The following is a 14,760-nucleotide window of genomic DNA, read 5'->3' as shown; positions in this document are numbered from 1 at the left end:
CTGGGGTTTCATTTTTGGCAGTATGTAAAAAGATGTGTGCATGGAGTTAGAGTCAGAAAGATAAAAAATCTTTTAGTTTTTTTTTTTTTTACCAAGCCCTTAATTTGGCTAGTTGGTTAAGACGGTTTCATCGTACACATCATTGTCTTGTTTACCTTGACTTCACACACTGGTGCTATTAATAGTAACACCTCATTGGTTACGCCTCCACTACTCAACAATGATGTCACCAACTTGGTGACCCATCGGGTATATTCTGATGTGTCATTCCACAAGTGAGAGTTGTCTACTGTAGTCTGAAACTGATCACCATCAATCATTACGTGGTCTGGTTGACTAGGATGCTGTGAAAGAAAATTACAATAAGATGAACATTCACTGTTCTAGTACAACTACTGTTCAAAGAGTCAAACAACATCATTGTTTATTTTTGGTCACTGGAAAAACATTTCCCATGAAATGTGTAGGTGTAAACATGTTGAAAAAACAAATGAAGTGAGTGCATGATCATTATCAAAAAAGTGGGCCCTTTATTATAAAAAGCTGAAAGTGGCTGTTCAATTAAACACTTCGATACAAAGTGTATGTTTTATAAGGATAAACATATAGAGCTCATTGAGAAGACTAGAGTTTGCATAACTAAGATTCTATGTACCTTTCTCCTTCTTGAAGGCTTAAATGGTATCAAGTAACTGGACCATTCATCAGACTCCCCACTGGTTTCCAGCTTCTGTAGCACTCCAGCACCAGAACCAGTTGCTAGGATAGCCTTAATACACTGGCTAGCAGCTGCCACCACTTTGACACTGCAGAACAATCACCACTTCATGATACATAGCCATCACCAAATATACTATTACATGCCATATGTGTGTTTCTTTTTAAATGAGATCAAATAAATGCAAGGTCCTAAGTGAAGGCCGGGGGGGGAGGGAGCTACCTTAGTGGCTTTGTACAAGATAACAGTAGCTTAATTTTGTAGATCAAGGCTTACTACAACTAACAAAGTTCATGCTAACATTTTATGTTATCAACAATGAAATATATGTCTACAAAAACATCCACCCATATCACTGTCTTACTTGTCATCTATCAACAGTTGGCATAAACTATGTAGAACCTTAGCAATGTGACGCTCACTGGTAGATGACAGGTCATCAAACTTATCTGTTGACAACATGTATACTGTTACAACAATGCTGAACAGCTACAGCAAATAACAATTTATTGAGGGACTACCAGTGGGTTTATGCAACGAGACATCAATTTTAGTGTTTGTGGTCATTTATTAAATTTATTTGGCGAGTATTTTGGTGCCATGATAAAAATGCTAGCGTATGATTTTGCTAAAGTCAAATGCTGTTCACTAAGTAATCTGGAAGGATACATTTGTCCAACCAAAGCCATGAATGTGAGTTGAAGCAAAAGGGGTAGATAAGTAAGGCACACATGATTCAGAGTCCGGCTCTCTTGTAAAGCTTTTTCTCAGCCCACTCAGCCTGTTTAACAAGGTATATGACTCAGGAATGAAAAGACAGTCAACAAAAACGATGCAAAGTTGCATGCACAATTCACTTTAGTATGTATGCATGTATCACATATACCTAAAAGATTTGATGGCAACAGAGATACTGATCCAAAATCCCTCACTCCAATCAAACCTAAACATTGAAAAGCTTCCCTTGTTATCAGAGCATTACTATTTCCTCCAGAACACACACTAACCAAACACTGTACCAGCTTCAATAAAGTAGACCCCTTCAACACTAATGTGGTAACCATAATGATATGATAACATTGAAATAATTCCACTTTACCTGATGACAAATGATGTTGGTTGTCACAGAGTAACTCGTTTAGATGGATGAGTCTCTCCACAGTGATCATGTGTTGATGACGAGTGTCAAGGAAGTTGTGTACCCACTGGTCTAGTCCTTCTTGAGATACACACAAGTCATCTTGTAGTTGTCTAGCTTGAGCAAATTTATCATCATTAGGTAGAAGGTCTAACAATAATGATGCCTCATTGTTTAATGACTTGATCAATATGGTGATGATGGATAGTGCCTGTGTCAGTGGTAACATTGATAGTTAAATGTGTGTACAATAATACTGTGCCATGTAGTTTTACAAATGAAGGGTGAAAATGCAGGTACAGTATGAGAAATTTAGATAGAAACCTCAAGTAGGCCAGAACATCTTTTGGTTACAGATTTAATATTCCCAGTGCTCAATACAATGTAATACCCTTTCATGGGGGTATTGTACTAAAGAATGAAACATAGCACAGTGATATACTGTGGAGTATGGATATATAGATATTGGGTGCATAACCACATAAACGCTTGAATATACCACTCTGGCTATCTAGTGCGTGCTTTGTACTGTAAGTGCTTTTGGATAAGCCAAATCATGAGCTCTACTCTTGAAACTTGTGGCCAAAAAGCCTAAGTAATATCAAAATAAGCAAATTAAATGTTGGAGAAATCCACAAAAAATTATGCTTTAATAAAAGTGCACAAAAATCTATAAGCTAGGTAACCAAAAGTATATACAGTAAAGGAACACTTCAAAAATAGGCTTTGTCAGTGACTTGACTGGTTAACAGATTGGAAAGCTGTTAGCAAAAGAGAGGATATCTGGCTGCTCCTGGTCTGAAAATTAAGCCCAATTGTGTAGCAGCCAAGAAATGGCTGCAATGATGTTAATGCTAAAGTTGTGAAATCAACAATGGAGGCCACAACCATTTATCTACAGACACAATGAAGGCAGAAGTTATAATCAGATTGTACTGCATACTTTATTTGACTATTTTGGTAATATTCTGTCAGAGTGTACATATTTTTGTTAAGGAATTCTAATAAAAGGCATATTCAATGTTTTAAAATTTCCATTGGTAGATCTATGAAATTAAGCTAGAGTTTTCTTTTATAAAGTAGAAATTAAGTGAGGTGAACAACTGTGATAGTGAATTTAGTTGTTTGGTTTATGCTTAGCTTGCTATTGCTTTGTTTTTCAAGCCATCTAAAGACATGGGCTAGCCTATGTATACACTAAATTCCGTACACAGATTACCCTGTAGCTGTGACAAAAGTTCGATATTGTTTTACATGAATAAATGTTCACAGTACCATGGATATTTATCAGCAAATTTAATATGTGAATTCACCTATTTTATCTGTACCAGATTTCAAGGCAATCAAATTACGTGTTTGCAATTTTGCATAGATTACATGAGTGAATAGGTTACGTATACCTCTTAAAACAAAAGAAATAAAAAAGAAAAATAAACAAACAAAACTTTGGCTGCCCATATCTCACGAATGGCTGGAGCAAATTTTAATTAAAATTTGCTGCATGGCCTACCCTACCTGGTGGACAGCTATAATGCAAAAATGGTGTGCTTTGGAAAAAAAGACCATGGAGCTTTCCAGGTGTGAAAATTACATTTTCCTTCTTCCTGTCAATATGCAATGGTGGGACATGCCAGTTTTCTTGGTTGCACAATACACAGCTACCAAAACAATTTAGGGGGAAAATGTGTGGTCTTGAACTCCAGACATATGTAAGAATATAGTCCAATGACACAACCACTGGACAATCACACCCACACTATGCATTTAACTTAAGTCAGTGGCCAGCTCTGTATTGTCACAAATAAGATAGTCAATTAATATCTACTGCTACTTCATTGATGTATTGGAGATTAGCTAGACCATGTTAACTAAAGGCTGAACAATTAAGCTCAAAATGAAATTTTGCATGAATTAAATGAATAGACTAGAAGATTGTTCAGATGGCAAACAATGAAATGACAACTAGAAGCTCTAACAATACTATCAAAAGCCTAAAGTTGTAAAGAAGATTGTTCAATTGATTAACAGCTACCATTTAAAATTCTCCAAATACACAAAATACAAATCTATGGGAGAATCATACAGTACGGGATAATGAAACAAAATATCCCAAACCAATACTGTCAAGGCTATAAAGGTATTGTGAGATTGGTCTTTGGTCAATATTTTCATGGGAAAATGCAAACTTTGATGACCTCTATTATATAGCGCTACCGTACTCTATTATGAATGGACTCCAATTGCAAGCAAATCTGAACTCTTTTGTGATGATAGAAGCATTAAACTGGTATACAGGTGGAAATCCCTCCCTATTGCACACATGCAGTACACATATACATTCTATTAGTTAGCAATACCTGTACATGTACACAATCTGATACCAACCTTACTAGATACACTGGGTGTGGTGTGATCAACACATGGTACTAAACTGCTCACTATTAACTGAGCATACTTCCCAAGCTCCTGTAATTAATAAAAAAGTATCAATATCAAGTATAACTGTCTTCTAAATCAAGTACACAAATATGTTTTGTAGAAATCATTTTCTGGTAACAAATCTTTAAGCATCAAATCACACACCATCTTGTTTCAATATTCAAATGGCCTACCAAAATGTATGTAGTGATATAACTTGTTACCAACCTCAATGCAAGTGGATATGGTGACATTACAAACATCACTTAATAAATCACAAAGTAGTACTAATTTCAACTCATCATCAATACAGACACTCTTATTACACTTCTTTATGACAGATGATATTGCTCTTAGACTGGCATGAATTATATCTCGCAACAGAAAGGCTTGTTGTCCTTTCAGAGAGGTATCAAACTCTGGTAACAATTGATGAACAAACAACACATAAGCTGCCAGCAGTCTTCGTTGCTCATGTGAGCGACAACTAGCATCAATCATTAGTACCAGCTTCAATAATATATTCTGTATACTGTCCTATAAAAACAACACCAGAAATAATTGGGGAGTTACACTAACACAAACATACCTTAGTCTTAGATAAAATATTAATAAAAGATGTATTTGGTAGAGAAAACAAGTTGCTAGGGATGTACTGCATGGTAACCAAGATGTCGTTACTAGTGAGATGTGGGGGAGAGGGAATTGGATCACTGTTCAGTAGATAACTATTGTGAGTTGATGAACTGGGAGGCTCCCAATAATGAGATAACAAATGGACTGTGAACTTATCCAACTGTGACTGAAGGGTGGAGTTGATCACCTACAACAAACCAATAAGAACATAGTAATACACAGCATAGGAGACACAGAAATTTGCTAAATCCAAAATACCAGTAATCCAGATAGCACTAATGTAAGCATTGCAAACATGGCTAGTCTATTACTATTCACAATATGCAATGATCGTGAGAAATATGTTAAAGATTCAACCAAGATTTGTAATGCAAGCTTATATGATTCAAGCTAGTATCAATTGAGGCCTTGTTGAAACAGGGAATAATTAAATACTTTTCTGTTTCCACTAAAAGTTTATCTTATAGTACAACATATATTTTCTCTATTTGCTTTTACTATTCCTATACATACTCATACATACACACAAAACACACATACATACATACACTACACATTACCTCCTCTGATAAATGAATCAACAACAAGTTATGTAACACTACAGGATGTTCATCCCTCCTAGACCCCTGACCACTGTGATGTTGTACAGCATACGATGACAACACCAGGGACATACACAACGGTAAACAATTTGTCAACAGTTCTGTCACTGGACAATTTGTTGTCATGGAAATAAACTGTATGGTTTCCTCTGCTGAAGTCACATGATACAGTACATGTGGTATAACCATGTCACCATAGCAACTACAGAGAGATGCGGGTATACAAACTGAGATTTATTTTTAAAAGTACCTGTAAAACTGCCCAGTAGTCTTGCCAAACAATCGAGAAGGAAAAGACTCAATTTTAAACTCTTTAACAATCCACTCATACAATAGATGAACCATATGGTGTTCCAGATAAGCCAAAGAAGATTGGTAGTCCAAGTGCTGAGATATGTGTTGTATCACCTAACCATGTAGCAACATTAATAAGGTCATTGTGTGTTCAATTGGGTCACACTCACTTTAGAGACTAGCTGTTCATCAAAGTGCTCACAAGATAATCCCTTAGATAACTCCAGTAACACAGTCAGTTCACAACAACTAGAAGAACAAGCTATATTACACTGCATTGACAGTATACTGGCTGCTCTGTTTAGTGACTCATCCAATAAACTGATCTCATCTAAGTCAGCCTGCAGGGAGAAACACCATTACATACATTTGAATAGATTCGAATACTTTGCTGTATGACAGGTAGTGCCTTACATTTAGCAAACTGATGTTTTGTAAAGAGTCGGTAACTTGTCGATAAATGGCTCCTTGTTGCTGACACGACATGTCCATCCTACCCACCCCATACAACGTTGACATGGTATTGGCCACCTTCATACGTACTATGTGGTCAGTATCACCGCTCATGGCAATGAGACAACCTTGTAATGACTGATCTATAATAGATAACAAATATGTATACAAGTATTTAGAAGTTGGTTGATATGTACAGTATGTATGATTATAGAACTTTGCGTGGACGAGATCAAAGGAAAAAGTGTACTTTAAATTTCCTAAAGTACACTCTCAGCTGGCCAATTTCATCGACCACAAAGAGTGCTTTATTGCACCGCAAAGAGTGCTTTATACGTTCAATAAAGCACTCTTTGCGGTGCAATAAAGCATTCATTGTGGGCACGTGCCTTAGTGTAGGCTAATAGCCTACGGGGCTCGCGCCAGTACGACTAATCACCCAAGTCGGTGAAGGCTGATAGCCTCGCCACGCTGAGTGATCAATCGCCCCCAGCCAATATGAGTTCCACCACTGGATTGCTTTTATAGACATACCTAAATGCTTCGATGATGGGTGGGAGAAGGTAACGTTGCTGTCACGTTTGTTAATGTAAATGGACAAGTCCTGGAGATATCACGGAAATACTTCACCATGTGACTCACAATAGAATTGATTGTGGGTTGCGAGCAAAACCTGCCAAAAGACGCAATGAACGTCTACTATGCCAAACTATGGTGAAATACGCGTGAGTTACTTTGTTAAACTAGTTTGTGTGCGTTCAGGCTGCTAATAGTTCGTGCAACGCTTGTTAATTACGAGTCCTAGTGTATGGTGAAGCTACACGACTAGAAAGTTCCATAAATCATTTAAAGCATAGCCGCGAGTGCTATATGAAAAATAAAGTACGAGGCGCACGGCTGAGATGCTAATAAAGCACTCGACTTCGCCTCGTGCTTTATTAGCATCGAGGCCAAGCGCCGAGTACTTTATTTTTCATATAGCACTCGCAGCTATGCTTTAACATATACACATATCACTTTGACATCTCAGATCAAAGGAAACCACAGGGTTATATATCACATATTGCCCTGACCACAGGGCGATATCATGATATAGCTCTGACCACAACTGCCTTTGATGCTGAGGCAACTACAAAGAATCAGTTCCCTTTGATTATTTATATAGAGATGCTTAAAGTTTTGCATTTGTGAGTTTGAGTTAAACATGTTGATTTAGTTAGGGGCATTGTTGTGAAGTAAAAAGAATTGAGTGAGTCAGCATTGCATAGTTCAGTTACTAAGCATCACTAAATAATCATTTTTGCAATGTGGGGATTGTTTTTCTACAAAGTACATTTCAACTGCATGAAAGATGCCTCATACATTCACATCCTATATCACCTTAGGTAACTTTATTCATCCACAAAGTGGTTATTTGGTTTAAAATGGTATCACTACAACCAGTGAAACCCACAATCATTTCTTTTTTGTGCCCACAATTTAAACCCACAATCGATTTTTGCAAACCTCTGTATAAAAGTAATGTGGTGAATGCAGGTTTGTCTTCCTTCACCTATTAGGTGAGCATGCCAGAATGGTATGTATATGTTAAAGCATAGCCTTGCTCGTGCTATTTGAAAAATAAAGTACGAGGCCGCGCGCCTCTTCTAGTCGTGTAGCTTCACCATACACTAGGACTCGTAATTAACAAGCGTTGCACGAACTATTAGCAGCCTGAATGCACACAAACTAGTTTAACAAAGTAACTCACGTGTATTTCACCATAGTTTGGCATAGTAGACGTTCATCGCGTCTTTTGGCAGGTTTTGCTCGCAACCCACAATCGATTCTATTGTGAGTCACATGGTGAAGTATTTCCGTGATATCTCCAGGACTTGTCCGTTTACATTAACAAACGTAACAGCAACGTTACCTTCTCCCACCCATCATCGAAGCATTTAGGTATGTCTATAAAAGCAATCCAGTGGTGGAACTCGTATTGGCTGGGGTGATTGATCACTCAGCACGGCAAGGCTATCAGCCTTCACCGGCTTGGGTGATTAGTCGTACTGGCGCGAGCCCCGTAGGCTATTAGCCTACACTAAGGCACGTGGGCAACTGTGCTTTATTGCCCACAAAGAGTGCTTTATTGAATGAATAAAGCACTCTTTGCGGTGCAATAAAGCACTCTTTGTGGTCGACGAAGCAGTTGGCCAGCTGAGAGTGTACTTTCACTTTTTCCTTTGATCTCGCCCACGCAAAGTTCTATAAATATTACTTATACCATGGCCACTTGGGATTTGCCTGATATATATGCCCTCGCCCTCAGGTTTATATATCAGACAAATCCCTCGTGACTATTAAATACATGTAGTATATACTGCACAATGAGATCTCAATTATTCAAACACATACATGTAACCTGTATGCATCAGTTCATTCACAAAAGTGTACACATATAAGTGTGAATTTGTTTGGATAACTGAAAGTGAAGCCCTATCACGTACAAACAGGGCCTTTATTCAGTTGCTCTAATAGAATACACACACACACAGCTAGCAAAATATTTTAATAGAACAGTCACAAGGATAACAGTCAAGGTATACTGTATGCATTGTTCTGGTACAATTAATTGTTACACACTGTGACATACATATGTTAAAGCATTTAATACAAACCTTTAGTAGTGACTTTCTTATCCATTATGAGAAGTGTTCTATCACCTGTATCAGCCTGTGGACAGAGCAACAAATGATACATAAACAAACACATTTAAATACTACATGTATTTGTTACATTATACTACGTTTACACTTTGTGTGGTTGCAAAACTGCAAAATCTTGTATATTTACACCACTACAGCATGGTTGTGTTCTAAGAGGGTTATTAATGGTTTATACCAGCTATTATTAATATCCCTCATTACAGTGTGGTTGATACCTGTAAGTACTTGTGTGGCCTCCCTGCTATGCAGTGTTGTTCTATTTGATACAATATAGGGTTTCTACTATCCATTTAAGCAATATTTTTGATGTACAATAAAATATTGAAGATAGAAAACCGAACCAAGTTGGCACGGTAAATTTGTGAGGGATAGCCTAGTTCAGTTCAGCTGGGGGTTTATACTGTAGTGAAACAGAACTGAGATGACTCATGCACCAAGCCAGCACACAATATATGGATAAGCCCAGTGTAAACGACAGTGTAGTGTAGCTAAGGAATTGAGACTAATTTCAAGGGTCACATCTTTCAGTTGCAAGACTGTAAATCCAGAGCATTTATTTACAAATTGTGTGATTCAAAGAACTTGTGTTGGCATATACATGTAGGCACCAAACAGTAACAATGGTTGGGTCACAATATTCCATTTGTTGAGGTTTGCATGTACATTTACATCCTGAATGATTAATGTACATTGTCGTAAAGACAATGATTTTATTTGCACTGTGGCCACACCATTCAGGTGGTCTACTTTCAAATTCTATTCTATTGATGGGCATGTTAAATAGATTACAATTGATTGAATTGAACACACTGCACATAAGTGTAACAACATCATACCAGGAGTTGATAAAATTTAAAGTGAGAAGGGTAGTTTTACTGACATGACAAAACTAAGTCTTGTAATAATTTGGAGTACTATTCTTATTGGATGCAATGCACAGCAAAGAGAAGTAACAGCTTGGATGAAGTCTTGTAGTAAGTGTGTGTATGTATAGGCTCTCCCATGTTGAATGATTCAAATTACACAGTACTAGTGGCTATAAAATGTATTATACTAGCTTTCCAGCTGGTTGGTCATTAACCATATAGCTATGACACAAAACAGTATGATTCTGTTGATGAAAAATGGACAACTATGTTGTATGTAGGTCAGTGATTACTAAATAACCCCAGTGTTTATTCAGGCCTAGGCTTTATCTTACGAGTACCAGGAGCACAAACGAAATCGGGCAAAAAAAAAAGGCAAACCAAACAGAAATAAAACAAAAACTAACCAGCTGAAAATGTCATTATAACTAATAGCTACATTTAAGGCAGTGACAGGTAAAATTGCATTGTGTTACAGCCCACCTGTTTATATAATAGTTATACCAGGGCTGCAAGGGATTTTGCTGATATATACACCTGAAACACAAGGGTTGTAGGCCCGAGGGCTAAGGGTTTATATATCAGCAAAATCCGAAGTAGTCATGGTACGTATAAGTGATATATATTACTCTACGCACAGGTGAAAGAACTACAGAGCACTCACCCTGTTCCTTTTATACATCATATCTGATTTAATAGCATGCTGTTATAGTATGTTCGCGTTGAGCTGAACCTTCAAAAACATTTAATAACTCATGGATGCAATTACACACGATCTTGAAATTTAGCTCATTTGCAGTACTGCTTGATCCGCTAAAAATATTTCAAAATCTTGTTGTTCAAATGTTTGACATAATATCTACGGCCAATCAAAATTTTCACAATACATTTCCTATGGAGAAGTCATATAAGTACAGTGTCTATTAGAGCCCTTTCCCGAACTTGTAATGGATCCAAACCGTACATGTCTGTTGTTGACACCTTTGCTGTTACCAATAATCATCTGGTTGGCAGAAATGTTAACTCTGTTGAGAAAAATCCACTTTTAATTTTTAGCTGTTTTTCAGGGCTCAGCTCAACGTGAACATACTATAGAACGTTACTCATACATCATTATGCTTTACACACAGTGCCAGAAAAATTGCAATTGTGGGATCTGGTTTGCTGAAATTGATTTCATAAGTGTGTGTGTGTGTGTGTGTGTGTGTGTGCGCGCGCGCGCGCACACGTCCCTTACCAATCTACCAATGTTTGTCCGTACGCACCTACCCATATGAGCAAAATTGTCAAATGGTAAAAGCAGCTTACATGTAAGAAGTAAAAGTGAAATGAAGTCTGTATTAAACTTCTGCACAGGTAAACTTTGCTCTGAGTTGGATTCTTTTGGGGGTCTGAAATAAGGGTGTGGTGACTCTCCTCAGACTTTGTGAATTACATTCCCTTTGTGTTTCACAGGCATTTAACAACTGAAAAACAACAGTGCAGGCCTCATAGACTGCCAGGAATAGCCTATCTCTTAGAGTTGCAATTGAAAGTGGGAATGTCCCCTATATATGCGAACAAAAATGAAGTGCTACTTTGAGGGGGTTTGTCAAGAGAATTTGCAAGAAAAACTATTAACACAATTTAGAAACATGTTGTTAAAAGTAGTTTGTTTAACAAATGCTTCCTATAAGCAATGCATAGCAACGTAATTGAAGAAATACAAAAATGTCACGAATTACGAAATCACTTAATTGATGTATTGTAGTTGCATAGTTATACATAGTTGATTAATTCCAAATGAACTGCATTGCACCTGGTTTATAGAAGTACCACAACATCAACTTTTTAGTTTTAGTATTTTATTAAGCCTATTAACTTGACAGTGAGTAAAGTTACATATATCAAGTTAAGTAGTTAGGACTACAAGCTACTTACGTATTTAAAGTTACAGTGTAATTGCCCTCTTTGTGTTGTTCTGTGGTCTGCACAATGGCTGGCACATGTGGGTAGAAATACATGTCCACGCATTGTCCAAATGATTATTTTACTGATCAATAGTCATTTAGTAACTGTCAACTAACCACAACTTACCTGTAGCAACTACATTGAGCCTAGCCTAACCTGCAAACCCAAACCACAATTAAACTGCTCAATATAACAAGTCAACTTATCATATCTTTGAACTGGTTGGGCATCAAAACCATGAACAAACCACATTCATAGCAATACCCTGGGCTATAGACAAGTTAAACCCCAAGTGGCGCCTATGAACGCCCACACTAAAGTGGTACTTATATGGTTTACTTAAGAAACTAGAAACATGGGTATAATATTTATTTCTATTATGTGCAGCAAAGCGTGATGCACAGATGCAGAATGTGATGGTGGATTTCTACCCTGATCCTCCAGTAATAGGACAGATCCTTACACTAGTGGTCAATGGCACCCTAAGTTAGTCTATAACATATAACACACACATTGTATAGTGGATCCTCCATCAAGTGTGCAGATTCTCTGTACAATACTGTATGTGGATCAAGTCAGCACCTGGTCTGGGATTTTTGTCCTGCATTCAACAGAGTTTTAGTAACATGTTTCTGACTCCCTGCTACACAGGCTTTGCAGGTCCCTAGTGGGATAGTAACTAATAATGTATGCATAAATTAGTAGGTTAGTAGATTATTGTTTGGCAAAACATAGTGGAAAAAGTGACTGGAGGTCAACTGTATGTGGAATTACGTTTCAACAACTTGCCACCACTGAGAGATACATATGACTTGTGCTATGGACTGTTGATGCTTAAGGTAAAATGTCCACTACCACCAGGTAAGCCATGTACATACTGTGTAAAGGTATGTACTGCATTTGCATTACAGATAATTTACATTTACAAGTGTCTCGGCCACTTCCACCTTCTCTACTCCCAGTAAGTTAAGCTGTAACATCAAAATATAACTTGCTTGTGTGCACATAATCCTTCGTTCGACCAGACATTAGCACAATTACTGCATGAGTGAATCTAAGGGGTTACATTTGCATTGACCACTAGCCCTGAATGTAGCCCAGCTAGCGCCGGTTAAGCTAAAGTTGAAGCCAAAATTGTAACACTCATGTGATTATTATGTACAACTTGGATTTCTGCCTTAAAAACAACATAAATAGCGTATTTTGTAATAATCCTTGCTATCCACGAATTGGAAAATATTTGGTTGTGGTGAGTATAGCTTATTCACAAGCATTTCAAATACCAACTAAACTCACAATATAGATAGCACAAAATGACCACTCTATAACAAACCCATCTAGGTATTTAGTAAACGCCATAAATTGTCCTCAAACATTTACAGTAACTTGCTCAACTGAAATTTTCCATGATATCCCTACATACAGTAGGTAGAAGTGCACCGATATGACTTTTGGCTGATATTCTGATAACTGATACGTAATATTATCAAGCCAATAAACAAAACTGATCCGATATGGTAGCAGACCTTTCCTAACAACTCACACTCTATATTCAATTATAAAGTGACAGCGTGGGACTGACTTGGGTTCAATTACATTAGTATTTGCAATTAAATACAAATTTTGAGTAATTGTATTTGTAGTTTGGGAACTGGATGTATTTGTATTTAAATACTTTCCTAATGTATTTAAATACTTACAATTACTTCAAATACTTTAGCTACAATAATATGGTAAAATCAAATGAACCTTTGATCATAAAGAGTGTGAGATCAGCTATGCAAAGCTTGTTGACACCTTTGGTCCACACTACTCTCAAGTGTATATGTCACTGGATTCATGAGCAGTTACCTTTCCTTTGAAGTCAACTGTTGTAAGACTTTTTAGTATTGCAGGGAAAATATTTCGACCAGAGAGATGTAGACTAACAGATAAAAGATTTGAAGAACTGATGTTTATTAGATGCAATCAATAGTGTACATACACCTCCTGTGCGTGCATAGAGGCTTTGGTAGAGCTGGCATGTACCTAACAATTTAATCTCAATAGTAATAGTGTTAACAAAAATTAATAAGCACAACTAGCATGTGTACAGCGTAGATACTAAATTAGTGTACAAGCAACCAAGCATTATACTCTGACACACTCAACTTCCTTACAAATAAGAAAATTTCTAATTATAGCAATATGGTAGTACTTTACGGATTGTATTTGTTCCAGGGAAACTACAGTGCTACAATTACAGCAGTAGATCAAAAGAATAGTCAACTATTCTGTATAAAAGCTGCCATATACATATGATCACTGACATAATAGCTAGCCAGCTGTGTATGTAACTTTTGTTGCATTTTATACGTAGATTTCAAAGATTAATTAAATGTATCTCTTTGTAAACATGGTTGATGCCAATGATTCTTCAGTTAGTATACATGTATAACAAGGATCAAGTTACAGGGTATTCATATTGCATAGGATCCACAAGATTCCTTACTAGGACATTACATGGACTATAGAGGCACATGCTTGAGTATGTCACACTACCGGCACAACAAAGCAAGCTACGGATACGAAGTTGAAAGACATGATAGAAGAATAGTATCACAGACATAGCAGGAGATAGCTTTACAATTCTCCAGTGAAAAGGGAAATTACTTTGATCAATTATTCCAAGCTTTTCCTTCAACTTGACGGTCTTCATACCAATGCAGCTTTGCTGCCTTCATTGGCTTTCGCACAAAGAAGATAGTCAGTGTGGCCCTGTTGCACATAAGAATGATGTAACTAATGATATACGACACTAACAAAAAAACGCCATGTTTATTAGTGTACGGAGTTGAATGTTCCTTGCTCATAATATAATGTGCTCCTAAAATTATAACACACAATAACAGCACTTCCTGCATAAAACAACTACCCATGGTTTAGAAACAAATGGCTGAAAACTTTATGAAAAAAACTGATAGCATTTGACTGTCACAGT

The 14,760-nt window shown here is 37.0% G+C and overlaps 2 protein-coding genes across 3 annotated transcripts in view; one reads left to right on the top strand and one right to left on the bottom strand.

Annotated features, from left to right (window-relative positions):
• LOC136263124 (serine-protein kinase ATM-like) overlaps positions 1–14,760 on the bottom strand; it is a 68,681-nt gene that overhangs the window by 15,713 nt on the left and 38,208 nt on the right. For both annotated transcript variants that reach the window (XM_066057612.1, XM_066057613.1), the window contains exons 31-43: positions 8,917–8,971; positions 6,221–6,402; positions 5,977–6,147; positions 5,763–5,920; positions 5,471–5,714; positions 4,864–5,097; positions 4,503–4,811; positions 4,242–4,322; positions 1,818–2,067; positions 1,605–1,766; positions 1,083–1,167; positions 656–806; positions 156–344 (exon numbers count right to left, since the gene is read on the bottom strand). In XM_066057612.1, coding sequence (XP_065913684.1) covers positions 156–344; positions 656–806; positions 1,083–1,167; positions 1,605–1,766; positions 1,818–2,067; positions 4,242–4,322; positions 4,503–4,811; positions 4,864–5,097; positions 5,471–5,714; positions 5,763–5,920; positions 5,977–6,147; positions 6,221–6,402; positions 8,917–8,971 — 2,271 coding nt within the window. The remainder of the gene's footprint in view (positions 1–155; positions 345–655; positions 807–1,082; positions 1,168–1,604; positions 1,767–1,817; positions 2,068–4,241; positions 4,323–4,502; positions 4,812–4,863; positions 5,098–5,470; positions 5,715–5,762; positions 5,921–5,976; positions 6,148–6,220; positions 6,403–8,916; positions 8,972–14,760) is intronic.
• On the top strand, positions 9,788–14,201 carry LOC136263125 (putative phosphatidylglycerol/phosphatidylinositol transfer protein DDB_G0282107). Its single transcript, XM_066057614.1, has 5 exons — positions 9,788–9,938; positions 12,168–12,266; positions 12,516–12,641; positions 12,692–12,741; positions 14,001–14,201. Exons 1-5 carry the CDS (start codon positions 9,845–9,847, stop codon positions 14,079–14,081), a joined length of 450 nt encoding a protein of 149 aa, XP_065913686.1. The 5' UTR covers positions 9,788–9,844; the 3' UTR covers positions 14,082–14,201.

The sequence above is a fragment of the Dysidea avara genome, chromosome 8, assembly GCF_963678975.1.
Source record: "Dysidea avara chromosome 8, odDysAvar1.4, whole genome shotgun sequence".
NCBI classification, from domain to species: domain Eukaryota; kingdom Metazoa; phylum Porifera; class Demospongiae; order Dictyoceratida; family Dysideidae; genus Dysidea; species Dysidea avara.
Note: the sequence above shows the minus strand (reverse complement) of the source record. Positions and strands in the feature narration are given on the sequence as shown.